The 24,460-nt window shown below is 42.9% G+C and overlaps 2 protein-coding genes across 2 annotated transcripts in view; one reads left to right on the top strand and one right to left on the bottom strand.

The window, feature by feature from the left end:
• The window catches only part of LOC139472516 (branched-chain alpha-ketoacid dehydrogenase kinase-like), a 67,533-nt gene that overhangs the window by 10,898 nt on the left and 32,175 nt on the right, over positions 1–24,460 (bottom strand). The window contains exons 5-9 of the mRNA XM_071254991.1: positions 19,481–19,600; positions 18,347–18,445; positions 15,523–15,596; positions 10,670–10,798; positions 8,235–8,324 (exon numbers count right to left, since the gene is read on the bottom strand). Coding sequence (XP_071111092.1) covers positions 8,235–8,324; positions 10,670–10,798; positions 15,523–15,596; positions 18,347–18,445; positions 19,481–19,600 — 512 coding nt within the window. The remainder of the gene's footprint in view (positions 1–8,234; positions 8,325–10,669; positions 10,799–15,522; positions 15,597–18,346; positions 18,446–19,480; positions 19,601–24,460) is intronic.
• On the top strand, positions 3,507–4,694 carry LOC139472518 (uncharacterized). The gene has a single exon (XM_071254993.1). It carries the CDS (start codon positions 3,507–3,509, stop codon positions 4,692–4,694), a length of 1,188 nt encoding a protein of 395 aa, XP_071111094.1.

The following is a 24,460-nucleotide window of genomic DNA, read 5'->3' as shown; positions in this document are numbered from 1 at the left end:
ACCATGTCCTAATGTTTAACTGTGCCACTTGGGCTCTGATACAAGGTATTTCCTACCCTGTAAGTATGTGTAAGTAGCGCAGTGCTTGAGTGAGTCAGATGAGTGTACCACGGTGCTTCTGAGACGCTTCTGGGGTCAAGTTGTGACAACAACCCAGCATCTATACAGCATCAAACAGATGTTGGACACATCTCATCATAGATGGCATTCAAAATTCACACTAGTCCTGGCGTCCTTTCCAAACTGCCCAATAGTTAAGGTATGAAGGTATTAAGGACTAGTATATAATTGCCCTTTTTAAGGGTTATGCAATATGTTATCATTATAAGGACTATCACTGATAGAAGTAATAGTTATTTTACAACATCATGTGTAACTTTGTATGGTAGCATACAGATTCCAAAATTTTATTCTGTCCCCTTCATCGCATATATCCGATGTAACAATGGACTCCCCTGTTTCCTTGTGGTCCTGTCTGCCTAACAACCGTCAACTGTACTTGCAGCTACTGCTGAGTTCAGGTGTTGATAACCTCTACATTGTTACAGTGTTAGTTTGCAGGTAAGGAGTACTCCAAGCAGCTCAGGACAAGTGGGGTGGATTTCAACAAAAGCCTGCATGTGGATTATCAGCTTGGTTCAAGTGTCCGCTGTGTGGAAGCTAGTGTGTGAGTGATGGCTGCTGCACAGAGACATACTGGAGGCTGTAGGCTGGGACAGTAGATGGCACTGTCTTTTACTGGGAAGTTGTCTACACTTAAGTTACAACATTCATGAGGACCTATCAACAACCTCACCCAGGATTTATCTAGGATTCCAAACTTATTATTTTCAAAATTAGGATTTTTGTTAATGTTTTCATTTTCTCAAATTAGGAGTTGTTTTCACATAGCATTCAATGCAATTGTGAAAAATAAGCACAAAACCGTTTTTGAAATTCTTTATTGGTCCTGTAATCAGTGAAATACGAGTCAACTCTACAAAGCCATAACATTGGTTATCATTGGTAATACCTAGAAGTACATGAAATGGGAAATTCATAATTCCAATTTGGAAACTTGTACTGCCATTGGCTGCAGACTTCATCAATCTCCGAGCAGGACCAGATAAATCCCTGACACATACTGGCCAAATCACCCTGCCATGAGAACAAGCCATAGAGGAAACACTTTCAAGAGTCACAAACTCATGTGATTGTGTTATACCCTGACAAGACCCTATGAAACAGACGGTTGACAAGGTACATTTCAAGAGGGACACACATGAGAAGGAGCATATTCACTCAGCTTTGAAGAACCTTCACGAACACACACTTCAGAAGACTGAAATACAACCTATTCTTGGAGAAGACGTAAATCCTCCAATTGCTGACACTTGCTTCCACCCATTCCGGTCTGTGTTGTTTCTTCACGGTACAGATATCCATCACTGAGTGTCCTATCCACCGCTACTCAGGGCACTAATATACCATGGACAGCAGGTACATACGGTCTCGTATCCTACTCATGGAGCTGAATCGACACTGATAGCTCATTCATGCAACTTATAACACTGAACAAGTGATGAAGAATTTGATATTCATTAGTTATGTAAAAACACTGGCATAGTATATATAGTGGGCCATTTCCCCCAAGGCTGCTTGTGTTAATTGACTGCAATATACTCCATACACAACCCCGTCTACAGCATGTGGAAGGTCTACAGAAACCCCCGGCAACCTCAACTGGAATAACTGGTGTGTCCATCACAACAAGGTATGTCCCATTTTCCCTCTTCAGCCTAAACAGATCTTTTGGTAGCATTAAAAGCAGCCCAATTACTGTTTAGCATTTAAAGTACTGTCAGTAAGGTTAAACACTCTGAATGAAAGTTGTAAGGACTATGATTTAGTGTTTTAATGCCTCTTTGAATGTGTGAGTGAGAGGTTTTACGACGTTTTAGCAATATTCCAGCAATATCGCGACGGGGGGGACAGCAGAAATGGGCTTCACACTTTGTACCCATGTGGGGAATCGAAACCTGGGCCTTTGGCGTGACGTGCGAACGCTTTAACCACTAGGCAACTGCACCACAGGTGTTAGTTGTCAGTATGTTTAAGCCCACAGTCCCTATGTGACCACAATGACGTGTCTAAAAATATACTACAGCCTTCTCTAATGCCATATGAACCTTGCAATGACAGCTACATGTGAAATGCAAACTTATTTTTGAAATATTATCAAACTGATAAGGTGAATACACAATGTTCTCATAGAGTTAGTGAGTCAATATTGTTCAATGCTGCAGTCAGTAATATTCAAGCTGAATCACGAAGGTCTGTTAATTATCAACTCCGGGACCAGACAGACTAGTGATCAACAGCATGAGCACTGACTCACGCCATCAGGGCACAATGACATGCAATCAGGTCACGCATTCAGCAAGGTCAAAGAGCCTTATCACATGATCCAGTTTAGTCACCCCAAAGACAAACATGGGTTACTGGGGACCAAATTAAGATGTCATTACACAATACCCACAATAGCAAGATGACACAATAACTGTTAACTTCAAACATGGGATAAAATAATACCATTTTCCAACTGTGATCCAAAGTTCAGGTTATAAAAGATACCAGTATCAGAATACAGGACCCTATCCTGCCCAGCCCAGGGGAGATAACTGTGCACTTTATTCATGGACGATAGCAAGAATTGTGTTGTGATAACTTGACCCTTATTGCCTCTTTTCACTGGCCCCCTTCACACCTGAAGGAACAGGAGTGGGGGGGAAGAAGAGATTGCTTGGGATGTTACTCATAATATCAATCACTGGATTGTCTGGTTCAGCATAACACAACAAACAAAACAAAACAAAACCTGCCCAAATCAACAGTTTGTGTAGTGAATAGTTTCTGTCGACAGGGGATCAACAAAACCTGCCCAAATCAACACTGTTTGTGTGGTGAATAGTTTCACTCTGCAGGGGATCATGCAACCTTTTAATGATCCAATAAACATCCAGTACTCAGTGACCAGAAACTGTAATTGGGTTGATACGGCCGAGTTTGCACCAACTGATGAAAGCGGAGCTCCCTGGCTCCTCACACAGGGCAGCCAGAGCTTGATCTTGCGTCCACAGATCGCCATAGATATGAGAAACATGAACCTTCATTCATGTCAATACTGAACCAAGAGATTAATTATTTATGACTTTCTCAATGTAAATGATAAATAAAGATTAGGGAATGGGGTTTCATGTTACAACTGATAGTTGTAGCATAATACTGTTATCACACAACGTCTATCACCAAGATTAACCAATCGCATTTTACTGTTATCACAGAGAACTATTATCACCAAGATTAACTCATCACTATTGTCCTATAGATCGTAACTGTTTTCAGTCAAATTTATTTCTGATGTAGTAAATGTAGTGAAATTCTTCAAATATTTTGTGCTATGAATATTGTGAATTCATTTCTATATTTCAGCTTCAACTCATTTTCCCGTTTTGTTTGCTGTCAAGATGAGTCGTAGTTTTGATGACAACCACAGCTTTGGGTACTCTGAAAACACCTTACCCCGAGTGGAGCGTTCACAAACCACATGGGCTCAACACAAGTCGCACAGAAGCAGACAAAACAAACCACATCATGTTAGACCCAATCACGAAAGTCCGGAACTTGTTTGTGAAAATATTTCTCCATTCCCAGACCACACTACGATTATACCACAGAACAGGAGACCAGCTGATTCTGTCCACGTGGTTCCTTCGGAAACATATACCCAACTTCCAAGTGCCAGAAACCTAAGTCGGAGGTTGAAGAGCTCGAAAGAAGACGAGCAGAGACTTAAATACAATGCAGGCTTCTATAGTGAAAGAGGCAGGAGAGAGATGGATGTTGCTCCATCCCCTCGAGAAAAGGGTTTGAATCTGGAGAACATTGGTTCGTTTGCTCCACAGCACCGGTTGGCCTTCACGCAGCAGTTACAGACATTGCAGCCTAACAGCAGTCAGTCGATGTATTGTCGGGGTGAGTCTGTGATGAAACACGACGTGCTGCTGAGGAGAAGACCGTCTGTAAGTCACGATGTGGAGGGCAGAACATACTCTCCCATGCCCCGAATCCCGAACCCACATAGCTTGGTGCCCAGACTCAACCTTCCTCCTGATCTGGGACTAAGCAGGGAAAACACACTTGTTGAATATTCTCGGCGATCAGGTATTCAAACTACGCCCACGGCACCGGAGAATACTGGTCCGTGCTTCAGTTCAACTCCTAGAGACAATTTTACAATGAAACCAAAGGAAATATCGGACCCCCTTGATTACATTCAAGCACACCAAGTTCAAGAAAGGAAGTATTCCATTCTGCCCTCTATTGGAACTCCTCGGCACAAAAGGAAAGGTAAGGGAGATAACTCTCAACATCTCAACCAACTGGACTACACACGGGAGCAGTATGAATCTGATGCAGAATTCTTCTCAGACTACAATACAACCATGGATTCACCCGATATTATTTCTCATGAGGGTCCAGTTCCGTTACCACCAATTCAAATAAGTTCTGGTCGTAGAAACCGCCATGAAACGCAGACAAGGAAACATTCAGTGACTAGTGGCCACAAGGAAGGGGATGAGCAACTGTCATCGTCAGAGATATCGTTTTCAGAACGACTCATAACAGAGACGAGTCCTCCAGTCTCAAAGTGAATCAAATAGCGATTGGTTGTGTTCATTGTTGACTATGCACTTGACTCAGGTCAGTGGAGACGTGATCAGTAACAGAACTACCGCGGTCATCAGCTGTTGCAGACGGGTGCTGAACTAAACACAGATGTCCCCTGCCTTGTAGCTGTTGCAGACAGGTGCTGAACTAAACACAGATGTCCCCTGCCTTGTAGCTGTTGCAGACGGGTGCTGAACTAAACACAGATGTCCCCTGCCTTGTAGCTGTTGCAGATAGGTGCTGAACTAAACACAGATGTCCCCTGCCTTGTAGCTGTTGCAGATAGGTGCTGAACTAAACACAGATGTCCCCTGCCTTGTAGCTGTTGCAGACAGGTGCTGAACTAAACACAGATGTCCCCTGCCTTGTAGCTGTTGCAGACGGGTGCTGAACTAAACATAGATGTCCCCTGCCTTGTCAGCTCACACACCCTTTTGAAAAAGCAAATGTAGTATGTTGACTGTATGCATTAAGTGAGACACATCGCTACACGGAGGCTCAGTGTGACGAGGTACAAGCTTGTATTGAACTGTGTCAACGTAAGACAACGCCTGTAGCTGCATTTTCTATTTTCTAAACAATTCAACACATTTTTACAAATCCTGTTATGTGGCTTACAGTGAAATAAATTGTACATAGTTCTAAAAACGGATACTCTTGTAGTTTCTCGGTAATTGAGTGGATCAGACATCATGTCTAGAGTGAGTGAGGTTTTCCGCTGCTTTGAGAAATAATCCAGCAATATCATGACAGGGGACATCAGAAATAGAGAATCTCATCCAAGGGTCTTTTGATATCAAATATATCAACATGTGTTGATATATTTGATATCAAAAGACACGAGGGTGAGATTTTATTTATCATTCAATCGCATTCTTAAACTGAATTTTCAACCAAAAGAAAATCAGTGATTTATAACAGCAATATCTACAATGTAGATATCGCTTGATCTCACCCAAGCAATATCTCCTGTGGGAACCAGTTTTGGATGATAAAAGGGCTTCACGCAATGTACACTTTTGGGGAATCGAACCCAGGTCTACCCCACGATCCCTCATCCAAAAAGTACCATTTTGTAACGTCTTTTGGTATGATGCGGCTAGGGATTGAACCACCAACCTTCTGCTGTCTAGGCACACGCTCCATCCACTAGACCATGGAGGTGACCATGTATATTTGATATGAAACAAATAGTCCTTCTAGTCCATAGGGCACACTGACAACTACAGGTTGAACAGGCGAGTGGGTTGGTTCTAAGACCTCGTGCTGAGTTGGTTGAGTGAGTATGTTTTTATGCCGCTTTTAGCAATATTCCAGCAATATCACTGCGGGGGACACCAGAAATGGGCTTCTCACATTGTACCCATGTCAGGAATCGAACCCGGGTCTTTGGCGTGACGAGCGAACGCTTTAACCACTAGGCTACCCGACCGCCCCAGGCCCCTCGGTAGCTACGTCCGTAGTTTATATATTCACTTCACATACACCTTCATACACTATATATGTAATCTGGTTTCAGCCAAATTCAGGGCTACTTCTTGACTCTTCATCAGCGGGGCGATCCGCTCGTCATGCCGAAGACCTGGGTTCGATTCCCGACATGGGTACAATGTGTGAAGCCCATTTCTAGTGTCCCCTACCATGATATTGCTGGAATATTGCTAAAAGCGGCGTAAAACCATACTCACTCACAAACTCACTCATGACAATATGGGTGAGAGAGTGTAGGGCTGGGACGAGTCCAAATCTACAACCCAGGTACCCGTCCCCCTATTGCCCGACCCTCCCCAGGTACCCACTGTAGGTCTCAAGAGATACAAAGTGTCCGATTGGGATTTCTTTTCACCACAGCACTAGCAAAACGTATTCAGATACATGTATTAAACGATCTGGTCATGCATACACTGAAGTTGACATAAGCTCTAACTTTATTCAACCATATAAAAAGTCAGAAAGAAATGCAACATTCACGACTTGTAGTGTAACCATAGATTTCCAGATAATTTTTTTCTATAAACTTCTATCACATGTCTAACCACGGGTCCGGGCAGTCCTGTGGTACCCAGGTCCTATTCAGTACCCATCCGACCCGGGTACCCAAGTTACCCGTCCCAGCCCTAAGAGAGTGAGGATTGTCTTATGCTCTGGGGAATAGAACCTGGGTCTGCTGTGTTACTGTTACCTGTAGACTGGCAATGGAGGCTGGATTAACCAGTCACTTACAATCAGCTCTTGCGCCAACATATTTTTCTTGGGCCTATTGTAACCGGAAATCTCTGCAGGGTTGTCGATACATTAACACATATTTCATGGTCTCGTGCCCGTTTCTCGTCAATATCGAGACATTGCTATTAGTGCCATGTGAGAAACTGAAACATTGTCTCTGTGTATTCAGGGTCATCATTAACAGAATATTATTGAACATTAGTGGTGGGACGATACAGCGATACATTGGTTGATCGCGGCTTTTAACTTCTTGATACAAGTATAGATCACAGTCGCACACACTAAATAAAAAGGATCGAATCTTATATCAAATGTATTCTTTAATAAATGTTACACAAAACCTTAATTACTAGTGAAAATGAGTAGTGAAAACATAAATATTTTCATCCATTGCGGCATACTTGACACTGCCAAATGTAAAATGTTGGTTTGGCCATCCTGTCTATGAAAAAGATGTCTTACGTACCCAGATAAGAGCCCTTGCAAGTATTCTGATACGTATCGGATCGTGAGCAAGGTACACTCAACATTATCATACCTCCACATCAGATTGATAAGATCTGATTGGTCCACGTGATCTTGATAAAATACTGTGTAACCCACCTTGGAGGGTAATATATTTCTCAGCGAGGGAATAAATCTCTTATACCCCGCCATGAGCAATACAGGCTGCACATAGATCTCTCGAGGGGCAGAATAAATCCACTTCAAAGCAAAAAGCTACACTGAGTCAATGGAAGTCATGTGACATAGCGCAAGTTAACCAACAGCTGTTTTCTATCAATTTTGAATTTGTTTGAATTCTTTTACAATGTCATTTTACAACATGTCGGTAAGATAAATCCGTTGTAGCAGGATCAGGAGGGGTACATGGGGTTTTATGCGTCCCCCGTTTTTATACCACAAAGCTTATAATAACAACAACAACAACAATAATAGGCCATTTATATTGTGCATATATCCACAACACTCAGGGACATGCTCAAAGCGCTATTAGTACCCTGATCACTGAATCAGTGTGCACTCAAGAATCATTCTCAGCTCCCTGGGGAGAATATAACCTAAGCTGCATGTTAGGCGCTACCAGGTTAACAACCCACTGGATACCCATTCACTGCTGGATTTCGAACAAAGTCACGTGCCCAAGGAGACGCCACATGTGTTACATGTGCTTCAGTGTGGGGCAGGACCGAAGTGGACTAGAAACTCTCAGAAGTCAAGCTGCCGAAACTGCTGTTAAGGTCAAGCACATTGCTGACGAATAACTATGGTGTCACGACAACATAAAGATGACATACCTGATGACGAATTCCTCCTCACTGCTGGCCACGGTGATGTAGATGTCCGGCAGACCATGCAGAGCATCAAGATGGGACTCCACTGTTGCCCTGAAACCAAGCTCCGAGTTTAACACTGCGTTCAACAGTACTTGAGCCATAACACTGCATTGAACAGTACTTGAGCCTAACACTGCGTTGAACAGTACTTGAGCCTAACACTGCATTGAACAGTACTTGAGCCTAACACTGCATTGAACAGTACTTGAGCCTAACACTGCATTGAACAGTACTTGAGCCTAACACTGCGTTGAACAGTACTTGAACCTAACACTGTGTTGAACAGTACTTGAACCTAACACTGCGTTGAACAGTACTTGAGCCTAACACTGCGTTGAACAGTACTTGAGCCATAACACTGTGTTGAACAGTACTTGAGCCTAACACTGCGTTCAACAGTACTTGAGCCATAACACTGCATTGAACAGTACTTGAGCCTAACACTGTGTTGAACAGTACTTGAGCCTAACACTGCATTGAACAGTACTTGAGCCTAACACTGCGTTGAACAGTACTTGAGCCTAACACTGTGTTGAACAGTACTTGAGCCTAACACTGCATTGAACAGTACTTGAGCCTAACACTGCATTGAACAGTACTTGAGCCTAACACTGCGTTCAACAGTACTTGAGCCTAACACTGCGTTGAACAGTACTTGAGCCTAACACTGCGTTGAACAGTACTTGAGCCTAACACTGCGTTGAACAGTACTTGAGCCATAACACTGCATTGAACAGTACTTGAGCCTAACACTGCGTTCAACAGTACTTGAGCCTAACACTGCATTGAACAGTACTTGAGCCTAACACTGCGTTGAACAGTACTTGAGCCTAACACTGCATTGAACAGTACTTGAGCCTAACACTGCATTGAACAGTACTTGAGCCTAACACTGCGTTCAACAGTACTTGAGCCTAACACTGCATTGAACAGTACTTGAGCCTAACACTGCATTGAACAGTACTTGAGCCTAACACTGCGTTCAACAGTACTTGAGCCTAACACTGCATTGAACAGTACTTGAGCCTAACACTGCATTGAACAGTACTTGAGCCTAACACTGCGTTCAACAGTACTTGAGCCTAACACTGTGTTGAACAGTACTTGAGCCTAACACTGCATTGAACAGTACTTGAGCCTAACACTGCATTGAACAGTACTTGAGCCTAACACTGCATTGAACAGTACTTGAACCTAACACTGCGTTGAACAGTACTTGAGCCTAACACTGCGTTGAACAGTACTTGAACCTAACACTGCGTTGAACAGTACTTGAGCCATAACACAGTGTGGGAGGAAAGCTCGAATGGGGTGTAGTGAGTGAGTGAGTTGGGTTTAACACCGCTTTTAACAGTATTCCAGTTACATCGTGGCGTGTCAGCTTAATGTCGGAGGAAAGCCCGAAGTGATGCAGGACGTTTACCACTTAAATGAAACCCAAGAGCACGGGTATGGTGCTGACAAACCTAGAAACATAATCGGGGCGAACCGGTATTGGATCCCACAACCACAGGTTTCTGGCGTGCCCAAGGGACGCAACCCTGCACAGCGAATTGCGGCGCCTTAGATGACTGGGCCACCCGTGCCCCCGGTATGGGGTGTAGGTCTCAGAGTTTTAACATTCTGGCAGCGCTCAAAGTTCGTAATTCTGTTACATAAATATTGTAGGAGCCAAACTGAAGATTTTGGGAGCCAACAGATATCTTAATCAGATATTGTCGCCAGTCATATTTACTTTTAGGAAGCCAGGTTGTGAGCAGTATACATATTTAGGTCGCCAATCATAGATTTAAGCAGAATTATAGCAAATCTGGATAGAATTATCATTAAACCGCCTGCATGTTATCAAAAATGAGTGGGCCACTGTAACTTGATAATGCCCTCATATTGCTTGACGACGGGCCATTATCACGCCCGTTGCTAGGTGACGTCATGTTCAATAGTGACATCATCTGGTTTGTTCTATGCTGTTTCCATATTTGTAAAAGTGGGTCAGTGACAATCGTGTTGATTGCTGTAAATGTTCCAAAACCGATATTGTTGTTTCTTTTTATTTGATAACAAATTCCATCCATTGTTGCTATAATAACGGTAACGCTATATTTCAGGGCAGTTAATCGAAGACCTCAGGCTTCTGCAAATGATAATGCCCTGAAAAATAGCATTACCCTTACATTAACCACCAAAATAGTCACCATTTAGAGGGCTGACTCTGGTCCAACCCACGAGCATGAGCATATTGTTTTGTTTTGGAAATACATTAATTTTTCATGAAACTCTCATTGAAAACAGTCATCTCATTTCCACATCTTGCCAGACATTACAATGGATGTCTGGCCAATTCCATAACAGGACTAAAAAATAACTATTCATTAAAAACTGAGTTGCACTGTCACCTCATAGCATTCTTGATGAGCTCAGTAAGGATGTAATCCAGTGGGGGCGCGATGTACGGGAACGTAGCATTCAGATGGCCGTTCAGTTTCACATGAGGCGCTTTGCCGAACTTGGCAATACACACATCCCTGAAAAGATAAAAACTGTCTCAAAACACATTCTCCCCGTGTGACACAGCAAGAAGACACAACAAGCCTTACTACTGAATCACTGTTATCTAAACCAACTTGAATTGTTTCACTTTTGATACTTGCAGTCTGTGCAAAAAAACTGTCAAGTCAGCTGGCTCGTATGCTGACATAAATTTCAGAAGAATTATTTTAGCATATGGACTAGTACAAAGTGATGTTACTAGACCAGGAGAAATTTTACAAGGTTTGGGCTTTGGACTCTATAGAGTAGCTGAAGTCCAGACTACTTCAGTGTTGTGGATTTTGGATGTTGAATGTTAGGTCAGTAATGTATCATCTGCAGATATAGTAGGAGAAGTTGTTGCTGAGTTTGTTCACAATTCCTGGTCACAAGACCCATTCTGTCTCGTCAAAATAAGTAGGCCGCTAGAGTGAGTGAGTGAGTGAGTGAGTGAGTGAGTGGGTGGGTGGATGGGTGAGTGAGTGAGTGAGTGAGTTGGAGTTAACACCGCTTTGAACAGTGTTCCAGTTATATCACGGCACGTCAGCTTGATGTGGGAGGAAAGCCTGAAGAGATGCAGGTCTCAGACGTTTGCCACTTTAGTGAAACCCATGAGCACGGGTACGGTGCTGACAAACGTAGAAACATAATCAGGGGAAACTGGCCAACAGATGAGATTAAAGGGTATTCTTTATTTAACACCTAAAGACACACTTGCTCTCTCTGTGTTAATAATTAAGCCCGCCCACCAAATCCTTCACCATCAGAAAAATAGGGTCTGGGAACTGTCTATGAAGGCTTTACTGAAGAATTACAATAAATGAAAGATTTCATTCAGTCACATGAATTTCTTAACAATTATGTCACTTCAGCCGGGTTATACAAAATGTTATGAATTACCAATTAATTGATGCTGTTCAAAAATGACCACATGCTGGCTAAAGGTCTTATTTGTTTGTTTGCTTGTTTTTTGTTTTTTTCTTGTTTAACGCCACACTCAGCAATATTCCAGTTATATGATGGTGATCTGTAAATAATGGAGTCTGGACCAGACAACCCAGTGATTGACATCATGAGCACTGATCCACACAATTGGAATACCATACCATGCATCAACCAAGTCAGCGAGCCTGACCACCCGATCCTGTTAGTCGTTTCTTACGACAATCATAGTCGCCTCTGACGGCAAGCATGGGTTGCTGAGACCTATTCTACCCCTGCAGCCTGAAGGAACAACAGAAGGCTCCACTTAATGGAGTAACTTTTTCATTTACCACAGACTATTTTTATCAAGTTTGCTAAGTTTGCTTTGTTAGTTGTCTAATACCTTACTCGGCAATATTCCAGCAATATGAAAGCGGCTTGTAAATATTCAAGTCTGGTCCAGACAAATCAGCGCCATCATCAGCAACAATCCACCTCATTGGGATATGATGACACGCAATGAACCGGGTGACCAAGACGGACCACCCAATCCCCTCTTACAACAATCATAGGTCACATGGTCAACTGAACGTTATCTCCTCCAGTTACAAGGCTGGTGTCTCTTACCAGAACTTTGTTACATGTTAAATAGGGACTATTGAAATTACTCACATAAATATGATGAAATAACATGTTTTTAACTCTCGATGAAGGATTTATTTACTTAGGTCTTTGAGAGGCATTTAGAAGTGATACACCTTAGGATACACATAAGGAAGAGAATTTATGGATGTCAACTTCTTTAAGATGAGGAGTGAGTGAGTGAGTATGGTTTTACGCCGCTTTTAGCAATATTCCAGCAATATCACGGCGGGGGACACCAGAAATGGACTTCACACATTGTGCCCATGTCGGGAATCGAACCCGGGTCTTCGGCGTGACGAGTGCACGCTTTAATCACTAGGCTACCCGACCGCTCCCCTTTATGATGAGGAACACAACATTTCAGCGTATATGAGGTGAATGATGAAGGAGTAAGCATACACTCCGAAACATTGTGTTTCTCATAATAAAGAAGTTGACATCCATAACTTCTCTTCCTTATGATTTCATTCCTGTATGACAACCTTGTCAAGTTGGAGCGAGAGTCTCTGTGAGGGGAGGTAACTCCACAATGTTGTACGGGGAATTGTGTTCACAAGAAAATCAAGCCAGCGATTGAAACCAAGATGTTGGGATGAATATCAATTGAGATTTAGCAATGCTTTGTTTGTTTAGTGATATTTCTAGAAGTAGTAACTTAATTATTTTAAAGCAAAACAACTGCAGTTAATTAAATTATCACTGGCCTTACAGCACTCTAAGTGGAGATAACTCCGAATAGAGATTCCCTATGTGAGTGAGTGTGGTTTCACGCCACTTTTAGCAATATTCATGGCGGGGGACACTAGAAATGGACCATGTGGGGAATTGAACCCAGGTCTTCGGCATGACAAGCCAACACTTTAACCATGAGGCTACCCCACGGCCCCAAGGCTCCCTATGATGTGACAAACTAGCCATCAATGCCCATTCTTACAACTTTAACTCCCGAGAGGTTCTAGGACGTCAGTCCTGCCCCACACTGAAGCACACGTTACAAGTGGTGTCTCCTAGCTCTGACAAGTGACCTTTTTTGCAAGATGCCTCTGTTCCTCCAGCAATTAATGGGTACCCGGTAATGTGTGTGTGTGTCTGTGTGTGTATGTGTGTGTGTGTGTGTACGTGTGCGTGCATGCGTGACTGTCTGTCTGTGTCTGTCAGTCTGTCTCTGCTTGTGCTAGTCCTGACTGATGTTGATTTATAGTGCTAGCCTACTGAAATACCATGCTGCAGTTCAACATGAATACCCAACTCAGACACAGTATACTGACTCCGAGATGACTAGTCCTTGTTTTAGTCCCTTATTGCCAAGCGCTCAACAGGGTAGCAACAAGTACCATCTTTTAATGTCTTTTGGTATGATGCGGCCGGGGTGTGAGATGTGATTCTAGCGGCACATATAGCAGTTTGGATTCTATACTCCCCAATCACTAGTTGAATGATCGTGTAACCTTTGGGGTATTTCCTTGGTGAACTGAACAGCTCATCAGAAATGTAATTATTATTATTATTATCATTATTATTATTTTTATGATGATGATGACTGGACATGGACTGATACTTACCTACAACAGAGTTATTAACTGCCAAAGATTGGGAGATGAATTTTGGTTGTTTTGTTTATCGTGTTATGAACGTAACGATTGGTGTGCACACTTTGCCTACATCTAAGAATGGGTGGTGCACAGTATATTTAAGTGTGCACTAAACACGGGTGTGCATTATACTCAAGTGTGCAATAGACACAGTGTGCGTGTATCATAATCAGCTTCAGATTAATACGAGTACTTCCAGGTCATGGGACCCGTTGCCCAGCAACAGAAACTAACAGTTTTAGCCCACTTGTGCTTATAATGACCACATATAGCAAAACCCCTGAATAGGGTTTATTTCTACTAGTCCTTCGGATACCTTAACTATGTGGCACTTTGGCAAGGAGGACTAGTGCCAATTTCTATGCACTATTTATATGTCCAGCTTATACTAACTTGAGGATAGGGTACTTGCCCTCGTATTATTATCAATATCCTACCCTGCACAAGTTTGTTTTGTTACTCACAACAAATGACGACATTTTATTTCAGCTTGCTCTTTATTTAGATAAAATGTTTAAACTTAAAAATTCCAAAGCCAATATTAATTGAAGCTCTCTGTCACAACATGTCAAATATTATCCAACCATCTGTACTATTGGCCTCATGGCCAGACTATACGAAATAAATTCTGTTCTGTTCTGTTCAAAAATTTCTAACGCTGTGTTGCCTCTGTGAGAGACAGGCTATGTAATAGCAATGGAGAACCTTGGGACCTGTATTGTTCCAGAATGTCAGAAGATGCATATTCATTCGCCACCCAACTAATTTACTCTCACAAAGGTCTTGTTTAAGTTCTGGGTGTCATTTCATCTGAAAACAATCTCAATAAAATCAGATCTTTGACACTGATACCAGACCTCTGTTTTAATCCGAGGGCACCTCCATAGAAGGTTGCATCAGGTGAGCCTTCAGCCAATCAGATGTCAGCTTCATTTCTTTTCCACCTCCACCTTTGATCTTAACAAAGGAAAACCCACACAGAATACAAATATTCCCTTGATAGTACACCCTGGTGTAGCTGCCATGGAGCTCAGAAACTACAGGATGTATAACATTCCCACAACATCATAGCAGCATACCATTAAAGGTTTGCATTCAGAACTCCCTGATCATATTCAATTTCAAGATACGCTCATCTGAACGCTTCGCTGACTTGTACTGAGAAGTTAGAAGCCTCAATGCTCAATGGCTGATAAGAAAGTTCACCTGCTGTGAGCAACATCCCAAGGAGGGATTGTCTGACCCTCATGCAGATGTACCATATCAGAGTAAAGATCTGATTTCAATGAGATTGATCTGAAATGAATTAAATTCCTTATTTTCTGTGATTGTCCGTAACATTTAAATTTCACGTTGCATGTATGAGTTGTAATCATGGTACAAAGGATGAAGGTCAAGATCAAGGTCAAGGTCAAGGTCAACATGAAAACTTTAGAGATCCTTAGATTTTAAAGAACATACAAAACGTACAGGACCTCCTGTGGAGATGTTTTTTACCACTACTGCATCTGACAAAGGAGAAATGAACTAGGAACTGCCTCTCCATCCCGTAAGCTTACCTTACAAATTCGGCTTTCTTTTCAATAAGCTTTCTCGGCGAGAAACCAACGTTGATGATGCCCACATGGTTTGGCTGTGGAGAATACACGTTATCTAGCATATTGGGGGCAGAACATGCAGTCATGGCAGACATAGGGACATGCATGTTGTGAATGTAGTCCACTGCACCACATTCTGGCAAACTCGTGGTGCCATGTTGGAATACAATTTCCCAGTGATAAGGCAGGTCAACAAAAAATATTCTTTATTTGGTGTTAAGTCACTGCTGTGAATGTAACTTACTTTTTCACACTTTCTCCTTATGAAAATATTTAAATGTATATGGATTAAAAAAACCAATCATGAATATTTTGGGGGATATTTCAGTAGTGAAGACTGAGCATGATTTCGTAAAAATATTCCCAAAAATATTCATGATCCCAAACTCTATTTGTTCAGTATATATAGATTATTGGTATTTTTTAGTGATAGCCTTGTCATGTAGAAACATGTGCTTCAGACTGAGCAGCTCACCGACTCTCCATAGTGAACCCTTAGTCTGCCTTGAATATTAGCGGGGGATATCTCAGCTGCATACGTGCAACACGGACAGGAGACACAGCTGCTTACTGACCCTCAACCCACAAGTTTATTCTCGTGCAGCTGCAATAATACAGTGCTGAACAGAAATAACTACTGGAGCTGGAAATCCTATACAAACACACAAACCACAGTTACCAGTTGCCATCAATCTATCACTGGTGATGCCATTCACAGTCAGAACAATCAGCAAGGGAGACGACTGCATTACTCAGAATCAAATTATTACTGATGGCGACACACGACATCAGGGAGAACCTTACCCTCAGTGATGGCGACACTACACGAACAAGGAATGAACCCTGAGTGATGGCGACACACGACATTAGGGAGAACCTTACCCTCAGTGATGGCGACACACTACATGAACAAGGAATGAACCCTGAGTGATGGCGACACACGACATTAGGGAGAACCTTACCCTCAGCGAAGGCGACACTACACGAACAAGGAATGAACCCTGAGTGATGGCGACACACGACATCAGGGAGAACCTTACCCTCAGTGATGGCGACACTACACCAGCAAGGAATGAGTTGGGGATAACACTGCTTTGAAAAATGTTTCAGTTACATGACAATATGTCAGCTTGAGGCAGGAGGAAAGCCCAAAGTGATGCAGTCTCAGGCGTTTACCACTTTGGTGACACCACGTTCATGGGTAAGGTGCTGATAAGAAAAGTTAGTGAGGGAGTGAGTGAGTATGGTTTAACCAAGCTTTTAGCAATGTTCCAGCAATATCACGGCGAGGCACACCAGAAATTGGCTTTTTACCAATGTCGGGAATCGAACCCTGGTCTTCGGTGTCATGAGCGAACGCTTTAACCACTAGGCTACCTGACCGCCCCTGATAAGCTAAGTATCACAGTTAGGTTAAGTTGTGGACCTGGAATACAGGGATAATTCTGGTGTGGGGCCTTGAGCTTTTAGCCCCTAAATTTGAAAAAGGCCCACATTTCCAAATACAGTGGGGAATTTTAACATTGTGCTGTATAGGCAAGTGTGGGTGTACCTCTGGAATATATGAAATATTGTCATCCAAAACTGGCTCCCACAGGAGATATGCTTGGATGAAATTGCATCACAATGCTTTGCAGACCATTGGTTACCATGACGTCACAATCAAATGACATCACTAATGGCTCTGCTACTGAAGCTGATAGCAGTACTTTTTACACTAAGACACTGCTTATTACTGTCTACAAACTGAAAAAGTTGGAAGAATGATGTTGGATGATGAATAATCTCACCCTCGTGTCTTTTGAAATCAAATATATCAACACTCATTGATAAAAGTGGGAAAAATCCTCTGCAAGCCTCGGAGTTTTCCCACTTTTATCAAGTCGTGTTGATATATTTGACATCAAAAGACACTGGTGAGATTCTCTATTTCACAGAAAATTCCTTGAGTGAACCCTGAACACACAATGATAGGAAACTAAGGAAAACAACTCTGTCTAGACCACTGGACCACCTGTTCCTTGAATCATGATGAGAAGAACTTAGGACTTACGAACACAAGGACCACCTACCATGACACTGATATGCTGAAAGCTGCACTCGGACACAGACCATGGACTCCCAACACACAGGGGACATAGCACAGCTTCCTTCCCACCAGGTGACAGATATAACCACTCACTGTATTCTGGCTGGATGAAGGTGTATGAATTTAATACTCTCTTTCACAAAACTCCGGTACTGATAAACCATGCATGAAACATTGGCTACCATTTGCAATCAACTCCACCAAGGGAGACAACCCTGCCGAACATGGTCCCTTACAAACAGAGATTCATGAGGAAAAATGGGTGATCATTAGATGGAAGACGGAAACAATGTAAATATTGCAGATAACCTGACTGTGTCAGACTAGCTGAGAAATTCCTACATCTTAACTCGTCAGGAACAGTGTTTTCATAGGACTATTTTAGAAATAATATCAAAAATAATTTAAGTATTGACAAAAATTGACTAAAACCGTTTTAAATTTTGTTTGAGTATTCATAATCTCAACAGTCACATCTAATTCATCATTCACTTCTTAAAAGAAACAGATTTGAAAGCATGATCCTTTTCAAAATAATATTCTCCCTAATCAAAGTCCAAAGAAAACACTGAACGGACCTTACCAAAGGTTTCAAATTTCGAGTTCTGCCCTCCATAGCTAGACAATAGCCTGAGTACCCCTAGCAACCGGACACCAGCACCGCGCCGAATACAAGGACAACACAGAAACACTGACCCTTTCCAGGTGGAGCGACAGGTGGTGCTCCGCCAACATTCGGATCCCCAGGCGAGATGTCAGAGTCTTGTCCAAGAAACTCTTGATAAGGGCCTCATCCTGAAATAAAATCCTAGTGAGTGAGTGAGTGAGTGAGTGAGTGAGTGAGTGAGTGAGTGAGTGAGTGAGTGGGTGGGTGGGTGGGTGTCTGGGCAAGTGAGTGAGTGAGTGAGTGGGTGGGTGGGTGTTTGGGCGAATGAGTGAGTGGGTGTTTGGGTGAGTGAGTGAGTGGGTGTTTGGGCGAGTGAGTGAGTGAGTGAGTGGGTGGGTGTGTGAGTGAGTGAGTGAGTGAGCATGGTGAGTTTGGGGTTGTGGTCAGTATTCCAGTTATATCACAGCATGTCAACCACAGCCAGGAGGAAAGCCCCTTGTGATGCAGTCTCAGGCGTTCACCACGCTGGTGGCATCACATTCATGGGCATGGTGCTGTTAAGCAAGGAATCACAGTCAGGGCAAGTCTGGGATCTGGAACACACACTAATAGGATTCTGGCATGTCTAAGGGAAGCAACTCTGCTTACGACTTCTGAGACACAATAACTGGATTCTAGAACACCTTTGACAATGAGGTTTCATATGAATGATATTATCAGCATTGATAGATTTATCATCTTACAACAAAGGTCAGCAAGGGTCATCAGGGTATGAAATGCAGGACAGACAGACGGATGGATGGACCTGCTGATTGTCATATACCCCATTTTTCAAACCGGGGAAATACTAATGGGCCTCGAAAGTTTGACACCCAACAGACAAAAACACTGTTGCAATAATGAGGTTTCTTGTTGGCCTTTAGTGGAAGCCATGCTGTGTCCCAATCATTTGGTATTTGAATCTTGGGACCCCTAAATCTTTAACATTAACACCAAGTGAGTGAGTGAGTTTGGTTTTACGCCGCTTTTAGCAATATTCCAGCAATATCACGGCAGGGGACACCAGAAATGGGCTTCACACATTGTACCCATGTCGGGTTTCGAACCCGAGTCTTCAGCGTGACGAGCGAACGCTTTAACCACTAGGCTACTCGACCGCCCCATTAACACCAAGTACCTACACCAGTATTTCTCTCCTTTCAATCATGGGTTTCATGCCTCACCTTGATATGTTTGCGACACTCTGCAAACCCCTCGGCTAGAAGAGTGACATTGTTCTTGTGGTCGTCCAGGAGGTTCCGAAGGGTCTCGGAGAAGTGTTCATCTGACTTCATGCATGTTATCTACAGGACAAATGAGAAATGTAAATTACATATACCCCACATCTGCCTGTCTGTTAATTTGTCAGACACTATTTCTTGCTCTTGCAGTTCCCCATGTGAAAATGCTTTTCACTATTTTCTTGAATGTAAAAGAAATAAGACTATCTTTGTTTATCAACATTAGGAATATAGGGACTCAGCCCAAGTTTGAAAAAATTCTTAGTGGTAACAAAAATATAGCCGAGAACAAAATAACTCAATTTGTAAATATTTCCATCAATTTATTGTAGAAATAAACAGATTCTAAATTTATCTTAATGTAACAAGAATTTATATTTATCACTAGCTGCTCCTTAATTGTCTTGTTTTATATGTAACTTGCACATTTAATACATGCTTGTTTCAGTACAAAAAGTCTTAGTTATATTTTTTTTTAACTTTTCTATTAGTTTTGGTATTCGTTATAACTTTGATTTTGATGTAAAACAATAGCATTCAATGTAATTATCACAGCTTATATTTCCTGCCCTTCACTTAAACATAAAATGTCTGTTAGTTATATTAACAACTGTGGTATTATATAAATATATCAAATATCTTTTACAAATGTACTCATCAATCATTTTTGAACATAGTATGCTCAAATATGTTTCATAACTTGTTTTTAAATATAACTTTTCATAAATAATTAAATTGTGAATATATTTACTTGGTCTCGTCCATATGTGGCTGAAAAAATGCCGATGCGATGTTAAATTTAACGGATTCACTCACTCATAAAGGTTCCATTATATACATGTAGCAATAAATATAAATGCATGCATATGTATGTGTGTATGTGTATGTAGGTATATGTGTTTGTGTGTAACACTGTATATATATGTGCGTGTGTTTTTATATTTTCTCACTACTTGTATATAATTCCTATGCACTGTACATTTATTCTGCACTATCATTATTCACATATTACAATGTAATGAAAGGTATGTAGGAGAAGGCCTTGTAAGTGTGTCACTTGTGCCTAATCCATTTGATTTTCTGCAATAAAATATGTTTAAATCAATGTCTGCTATCTACAGGACAAATAAGAGTTGTACACTACATATATCCTACATCTGACTTCATGTCTGTGATATACACTACATATATCCTACATCTGACTTCATGTCTGTGATATAAACTACATATATCCTACATCTGACTTCATGTCTGTGATATACACTACATATTTCCTACATCTGACTTCATGTCTGTGATATACACTATATATATCCTACATCTGACTTCATGTCTGTGATATACACTGATATACACTACATATCCTACATCTGACTTCATGTCTGTGATATACACTAAATATATCCTACATCTGCCTTCATGTCTGTGATATACACTATATATCCTACATCTGCCTTCATGTCTGTGATACACACTACATATTTCCTACATGTCTTTATATCTTTGATATACACTACATATCTCCTACATCTGCCTTCATGTCTGTGATATAAACTACATATATCCTACATCTGCCTTCATGTCTGTGATACACACTACATATATCCTACATGTCTTTATATCTTTGATATACACTGTATATATCCTACATCTGACTTCACGTCTGTCATATACACAACATATATCCTACATCTGACTTTATATCTTTGATATAAACTACATATATCCTACATTTGACTTCACGTCTGTCATATACACTACATATATCCTATATATGACTTTATATCTTTGATATACACTGCATATATCCTACATCTGACTTCACGTCTGTGTGTTTAACCCCATTTCACCTCACCTCACCTCACATCTTGTCTGATATACATTACAACAGAAAAGACGTTTTATTGTTAATTTTGGTATTTCACGGTAACCATGGTGACTGTAAACTTGGCAACTTCTGACAATGAACCTACTTCCTGGAATTCGGAAAAAAACCTCTTGGATCTGGTTATTTCTGTGTTCTTGCTAATATAAATTCTTCCCTGTCAACACGATGCTGTTTTTTTATGAGGTAGTGCCATCTAAAACACATTATTAGTCCTTCATTCAAGACAGTCAAACAAACCAATTGCCTCAGATATTATCTAAAACAATTGGCTGCCAAATACTGTTTTCTTATTTCCCTTATTAATCCCATTCTGAATTGTTTGATAGGCATTACTTAGAAGTTGACGGATGACAAAGTAGACACAATTTATGGATAACAACTTCTTAATTACTGTAAAGGCGATGTTTCGGTATAGAAAAAGCTATAAGGATCTATACCACAACGTCGCCTTTACAGAAGTTGCTATCCATAAATTTTGTCTACTTTGATTACCATCCTCAACGTAAATTGCCAAAAAATCAGTACAAGGGACCTTGGCATCGGCATTGGTTAAAGAAGAGCCTGAGTCACGCTGCATAAGTAATGCTATCTCTCACGCCCCTCAACATGAGTGAGTGAGTGAGTTTGGTTTTACGCCGCTTGTAGCAATATTCCAGCAATATCATGGCGGGGGACACCAGAAATGGGCTTCACACATTGTACCCATGTCGGGAATCGAACCCGGGTCTTCGGCTTGACGAGCGAATGCTTTAACCACTAGGCTTCCCGACCGCCGCCCCTCAACATGAAGCCGGGGATGTTGACAGGAGCCAAGTACACACGCTTCCCACCAGAGGACTACACACCAACACACTTTCCTGAAACTGTTACACAAGTGGTGTCCCTGATCCAGCAGGTAGGACAGGTGTCAGATTGGTAGCTGCGTACCATCAGTCAGCCATGGGGGTCAGTCAGGGATTGTTTGTTTGTTTGTTGCTAAACGCCACACTCAGCAATATTCCAGTTCTATGACCGTGGTCGGTAAAAATAATCAAGTCTGGACCAGACAATCTAGTGATTGACATCATGAGCATCAATCCACGCAATTGGGATGTTCACAAGATATTGCTGTCCCATCCCATATTGGCCGCCATATTGTAGGGATCTCGTTGCACATACATCCCATTACAATAGTTTTGTAAGTGTAGAGCTTCTCTTGATTACATTTCATTACTACACCAAGAACAACACAATAGGGATGACTTTTTATGACCATGTGATACATCCAGACAGTTGACAGATTGCTTGTGTGTTTATTTGCCCACATAATACAACCAGGAAGTGAATCCTCAGAGACGTGGATCTAGGATGGAGGAGGGCAGTTGGGTGTAGAGGTAAAGGGGAGTCGGGTGTAGGGGTGTAGGAGAGTTGGGGTGTAGAGGTGTAGAAGAGTCGGGTGTAGGGGTGTAGGGGAGTCGGGTGTAGGGGTGTAGGAGAGTTGGGGTGTAGAGGTGTAGGGGAGTCGGGTGTAGGGGTGTAGGGGGGTCAGGTGTAGGGGTGTAGGGGAGTCAGGTGTAGGGGTGAAGGGGAGTCGGGTGTAGGGGTGTAGGGGAGTCAGGTGTAGAGGTGTAGGGGAGTCAGGTGTAGAGGTGTAGGGGAGTCAGGTGTAGAGGTGTAGGGGAGTCGGGTGTAGGGGTGAAGGGGAGTCGGGTGTAGGGGTGTAGGGGAGTCTGGTGTAGGGGTGTAGGGGAGTCAGGTGTAGGGGTGTAGGGGAGTCAGGTGTAGAGGTGTAGGGGAGTCAGGTGTAGAGGTGCAGGGGAGTCAGGTGTAGGGGTGTAGGGGAGTCAGGTGTAGAGGTGTAGGGGAGTCAGGTGTAGGGGTGTAGGGGAGTCAGGTGTAGAGGTGAAGGGGAGTCGGGTGTAGGGGTGTAGGGGAGTCAGGTGTAGGGGTGTAGGGGAGTCAGGTGTAGAGGTGCAGGGGAGTCAGGTGTAGGGGTGTAGGGGAGTCAGGTGTAGAGGTGTAGGGGAGTCAGGTGTAGGGCTGTAGGGGAGTCAGGTGTAGAGGTGAAGGGGAGTCAGGTGTAGGGGTGTAGGGGAGTCAGGTGTAGAGGTGTAGGGGAGTCAGGTGTAGAGGTGTAGGGGAGTCAGGTGTAGGGGTGTAGCGGAGTCGGGAGTAAAGGTGTAGGGGTCGGGTGTAGGGGTGTAGGAGAGTTGGGGTGTAGGGGAGTCGGTTGTAGAGGTGTAGGGGAGTCAGGTGTAGAGGTGTAGGGGAGTCAGGTGTAGAGGTGTAGGGGAGTCAGGTGTAGAGGTGTAGGGGAGTCAGGTGTAGAGGTGAAGGGGAGTCAGGTGTAGGGGTATAGGGGAGTCAGGTGTAGGGGTATAGGGGAGTCAGGTGTAGGGGTGTAGGGGAGTCAGGTGTAGGGGTGTAGGGGAGTCAGGTGTAGAGGTGTAGGGGAGTCAGGTGTAGAGGTGTAGGGGAGTCAGGTGTAGAGGTGCAGGGGAGTCAGGTGTAGAGGTGCAGGGGAGTCAGGTGTAGGGGTGTAGGGGAGTCAGGTGTAGAGGTGTAGGGGAGTCAGGTGTAGAGGTGTAGGGGAGTCAGGTGTAGAGGTGTAGGGTAGTCAGGTGTAGAGGTGTAGGGGAGTCAGGTGTAGGGGTGTAGGGGAGTCAGGTGTAGGGGTATAGGGGAGTCAGGCGTAGAGGTGTAGGGGAGTCAGGTGTAGAGGTGAAGGGTAGTCAGGTGTAGAGGTGAAGGGGAGTCAGGTGTAGAGGTGTAGGGGAGTCAGGTGTAGAGGTGTAGGGGAGTCAGGTGTAGAGGTGTAGGGGAGTCAGGTGTAGAGGTGTAGGGGAGTCAGGTGTAGGGGTGTAGGGGAATCAGGTGTAGGGGTGTAGCGGAGTCGGGAGTAAAGGTGTAGGGGTCGGGTGTAGGGGTGTAGGAGAGTTGGGGTGTAGGGGAGTCGGGTGTAGAGGTGTAGGGGTGTAGCGGAGTCGGAAGTAGAGGTGTAGGGGAGTCAGGTGTAGAGGTGTAGGGGAGTCAGGTGTAGAGGTGTAGCGGAGTCG

This window comes from Haliotis cracherodii, unplaced genomic scaffold (assembly GCF_022045235.1).
Source record: "Haliotis cracherodii isolate W230 unplaced genomic scaffold, xgHalCrac1.p SCAF_24, whole genome shotgun sequence".
NCBI lineage: Eukaryota > Metazoa > Mollusca > Gastropoda > Lepetellida > Haliotidae > Haliotis > Haliotis cracherodii.
The sequence above is the reverse complement of the archived record's forward strand: the minus strand, read 5'-3'. Positions and strand labels throughout refer to the sequence as shown.

Coding starts and splice junctions, on each gene's coding strand:
- LOC139472518 (XM_071254993.1), top strand. CDS start 3,507: ATGAGTCGTAGTTTTGATGACAACCACAGCTTTGGGTACTCTGAAAAC.